The sequence below is a fragment of the Cebus imitator genome, unplaced genomic scaffold, assembly GCF_001604975.1.
Source record: "Cebus imitator isolate Cc_AM_T3 unplaced genomic scaffold, Cebus_imitator-1.0 Scaffold783, whole genome shotgun sequence".
NCBI lineage: Eukaryota > Metazoa > Chordata > Mammalia > Primates > Cebidae > Cebus > Cebus imitator.
The window spans coordinates 12,199-16,746 of NW_016108098.1; the positions used below are offsets into that span (position 1 = coordinate 12,199).

General features: G+C 33.3%; 1 protein-coding gene across 13 annotated transcripts in view; it reads right to left on the reverse strand.

The window, feature by feature from the left end:
* Positions 1 to 2,480: 2,480 nt before the first annotated feature.
* The window catches only part of LOC108297236 (transcriptional regulator ATRX), a 224,578-nt gene continuing 222,510 nt past the window's right edge, over positions 2,481 to 4,548 (reverse strand). For 8 of the 13 annotated variants that reach the window (XM_017519961.2, XM_017519964.2, XM_017519963.2 and 5 more), the window contains one exon: positions 2,482 to 3,633. In XM_017519961.2, the coding sequence (XP_017375450.1) occupies positions 3,412 to 3,633 (222 nt within the window). In that variant the 3' untranslated portion in view covers positions 2,482 to 3,411. Of the gene's footprint in view, positions 3,634 to 4,548 lie in introns of all 13 variants that reach the window. The other 5 variants (XM_017519955.2, XM_017519956.2, XM_017519954.2 and 2 more) reach the window with 1 other exon arrangement.

Consider the following 4,548-nt stretch of genomic DNA (forward strand, 5'->3'; position numbering starts at 1 on the left):
TGCAACCAGAAATTCACCATATGAAGAATATATTCAAAGCAATTTCCCCTTTTCTAATTGGAAAATTTGTCTGCTACTTCTCCTAAAGTTGAAGTTTAAAGTATAATATTAGAAAATATTCTAATTAGATATAAAGTCATTCTCCTATTGAAAAGGGAAACGTTATTTTTTAAATTATAAAAACATTTACAAATCCTTAAAAGACTACTACTTGTCATATAAAAATAAGTAACTGATTATGAGAGATGTTAGGATGTAAGAATTAAGAAACCAGGCAAGTAAACACTAAGCAGTGTTTTTAAAAAGGTGGTATGTGTCCCAATATGGAAAGATGTTCAAGATACATCTAAGTAGAAAAAATGCTGTAGAATTGTATGTATGGTATAATTCCATTTGTATTTGTGTGCTTTTAAAGGTATAGAAATGAAATTTGTGCACAGGAAAAGTTTTTAATTTTTAATCAAGAATCTTAATCACATTCTGTAGTAATATAATCAGAAAAGCCAAATCATTGTTAAATTGAAATATTTTTGTAAAAAGTATGTTAAAACTAATAGAAAAAAAAATGGTAGATTTAAATCCCTAAGTGGCACTAAGCCATTATTCAAGGGATTTGATTAATGTCGTCACAAAAATAAACTCTTGCTTAAATGTTGTATCAGTGAAGTGGAAGCTCACTGATTAGACAAAGTATTTGCTTACATATGTAAATGACACTTAAAAGTATTTTCAAAATGCTTAGTGTACACATTGACATAAACACTGAAATTTTAACTGGAGAAATCATTGATTTATATTACCATTAGAAAAACATTTCTTTCTATTACCTTTTATTGTAAATGTGACCAACCATATGAAGAACTAATACACTTTTGAGCTTTTTATAAGTGACTAAAGTGACTTGGGTATAGTGATACCATATCCTGGTGGCTGTTTCCCAATTGTCTTAAAAGTAGCATAGAATATTAAGTGCTTGCATTTGAAACCAAGACTACAGGAAAGGCACCCCTCTCTTAAGAGACTTTCTCCCAAAGTGGGCTTTTACATAAATAGAGTAAGTTTTAATACACAACATCCTTATTTAGATCAGAAAACATAAAATTTTCTCTTATGTTCAAAAGGTCACAATGGTATCTACCATCATATTAAATTTTATAAAATAAATATGCAATCACCATTTTACCTAGAAGAATCTTTACTTGCTATGTTAATATTAAATAGCATTTTCATATGAACGAACAATAGATCAGAAGATAGATATAGACACTACTCCTGGCTCTGACACTTGCTAGTTGAAAACTGTGGGCAAGCCAACGTTTCTGACCCATGTTTTCAAATCTATAAAACAAGATGGCCTCGCTAGATTGCCTCTAAGCGTCCTTTTCCACATGTGAAAGTCTTATTTTTATGACAGGGAAAAATTATCAAGAAACATTGTCTTATTTGGTAATTCTTTTTAAACACAGATGAATAAAAAATTATTGCCCCCTGGCAGGAAATGTGTTAGAGCAGAAATACAATAAATTTATAGTGAGAAAAGGTGAATTGCAGTACTGATTCAACAAACAAATTATTGATTTGTGACCATGAATAAGTCATTCATACTGAGAGTCCATGTTTTCATCTGTGGAGTAGGAATACTGATACTATTTACCTTACCAAACTGGAAAGAACTATATAGTTATAGTTTTTAAGTAAAAATTCTTTTAAATTTAGAGCTACATCTCCATAATTTTTGACATTCAAAAAGCTATAAATATGTAATGTATTCTATTATTATTTTTATAGAGATGGGGTTTCACCATGTTGGCCAGGCTGGTCTTGAACTCCTGACCTCAGGTGATCCACCCGCCTCAGCCTCCCAAAGTGCTGGGATTACAGGTGTGAACCATCGTGCCCAGTCCAATTATTTTTTTTTTGAGACAAAGTCTTATTCTGTCGCCCAGGCTGAGGGCAGTGGCACGATCTTGGCTCACTGCAATCTCTGGCTCCTGGATTTGAGCAATTCTCCTGCCTCAGCCTCCAGAGTAGCTAGGGATTACAGGTGTGCACCATCATGCCCAGAAAATTTTTGTATTTTTAGTAGAGTCAGGCTTTCACCATGCTGGTCAGGCTGATCTTGAACTCCTAAGCTCAACTGATGCACCTGCCCTGGCTTCCCAAAGGGCTAGAATTACAGACCTGAGCCCCTGCACCCAGTCTAACATACTCAATTTGATGAGTTTGGAGGAAAGTAATCACTGAAATCATCACTATAATCAATACCATAAACATATCTATCATATCTAAAAATTTCCTCCCATTCTCTATTTTTTGTGATAATACTTAAAAGATCTATCCTTTTAGCAAAATTTTAAGTATATAGTACAGTACTATATTAAATAAAGGCACTATATTGTATAGATCTCCAGGATTAAATTATCTTCCCCAGCTGAAATTGTGTGTCCTTTGACCAACATTTCCCTGTTTCCCCTTCTCCCCTGCCCCTAGAAATCACTGTTCTACTCTCTGCTCCAATAAGTTTGACTAATTTTAGATTCCTCACGTAAGTGTGATCATGCTTCTGTGTCCAGCTTATTTCACTTAACATAATGGCCTCCAAGTTCATTCATGCCATTGCAAATTGCAGGATTTCCTTCCTTTTTTTCCCTTCTTTTCTAAGGCTGAATAATATTCCATTGTATCTACCACATTTTCTTTATCCATTCATCTGTTGATGAACATTTAGGTTGCTTCCATGTTTTAGCTATTATGAATAATGAATACAATGAACATGAGAGTTCAGATATCTCTTTAACAACCCAATTTCAACTTCTTTGGACATATACCCAGAAGTGAAATTGCTGGACCATATGGTAGTTTTATTTTTAATTTTCTGAAGAATTTCCATACTGTTTTCAATAGTGGCTGTACCAATTTACTTTCCAACCAATAATGTACCAAGATTCCCTTTTCTCCATATGCTTAGTATCTTCTGTTTTTCTGATACTAGTAATTCTAACTGGTGTGAGATGATATGTCATGGTGACTTTGACTTGCATATCCCTGATGACTAGTGATGCTGAGCACCTTTTCATATACTTGTTGGATATTTGCTGATTCTTAACTGCTCTATGATAGAAAAGAATGTTAAAGAAGAGACAGTTTAATTTTATGTAGAATTATTTAAATTGTGTATGCCCTCCACTGGAGAGCTGAACTTTTTATTTTGCATAAAATATGTGTTTCAGAATATACTATCTTTTTGTGGTAATATATGGAAAATTGATCAAGCACTCTCTCATTTATAATTTTCTAAACAAAATTCATTAAATATCAATTTACTCTCCTTGAAAAATTCTGAAATATAGCCTTAATCAGATGACTAACTTTCATAGTAGTAGTAAAATTCCCTTAGTCCACTTTGGTTTGTTAAGCCAATAATCTAAATATGTTTACCTTTGGTAGCATGGGAGTATCCCTCTTCTTTTTCTTTTCTGAATTAGGGTCATCTAATAAGTCTGGCTCAAAAGTATAAAGTTCAGTAAGCTCATTCATAGTAAAATGACGCTCAACCTGCTGCTGATCAACAACTCGAAAAGACAGTGACTGCTTAGTTACTTGCCGATCATAAATCTTATCTTCCATGGTCCCCTTAGTAAAAAGAAGGAAGAGTATACAAAAAAATTAAATTTTGTAAGCATAAAAGTTAATCAAGGATAAACACTGGTTAATATAAAATGGTAAAACTTCATGGTAATATATTGCCATAAAGAAAACCTCATCAGCAATTTTGCTTAATCCATGAAAGATTTCATCTGTGTAGCATAGTATATCACAACAAATAAAATTACATTATTGATAATCATTCTATATTATCTGACCAAAATGCATTCATGTGTTGCTTTATATATTTCTGTACTCGGTAGTAGAAGGATAGCAGGCAGATACCAGAGTAAACAAAAATAAAGGAGCACACACAGAAAACATTTAGGTAAATATTGAAGTTAGAATGCAAGAGAATAGTCTGATTCTTTTTCAATGTAATATAATAAGCTATCAACAAACACTATAAACTGCTTTTATATCAAGTCTTATTTGCTATAATTTCAAGACAGAAAACTAATATAAATTCCATATCCATTACATATAAACTACATTAGATTAAATGTATACATAAATTATATTAAATGTATATTAAATATAATAAAATTACATTATAAATGAGAATGTAAAGAAGTTCTAAACTTAAATAACAGGTAAGAAAAAAGTAAAGGGCTGGGCATGGTGGCTCATGCCTGTAATCCCTGCACTTTGGGAGGCCAAGGACAGCGGATCACCTGAGGTCAGGAGTTCGAGACCAGCCTGACCAGCATGGAGAAACCCCGTCTCTACTAAAAATACAAAATTAGCAGGGCATGGTGGTGCAGGTAATCCCAGCTACTTGGGAGACTGAGGCAGGAGAATCACTTGAACCTGAGAGGCGGAGGTTGCAGTGAGCCAAGATTGTGCCATATCGCTCCTTCAGCCTGGGCAACAAGAGCTAAACTCCGTCTCAAAAAAAAAAAA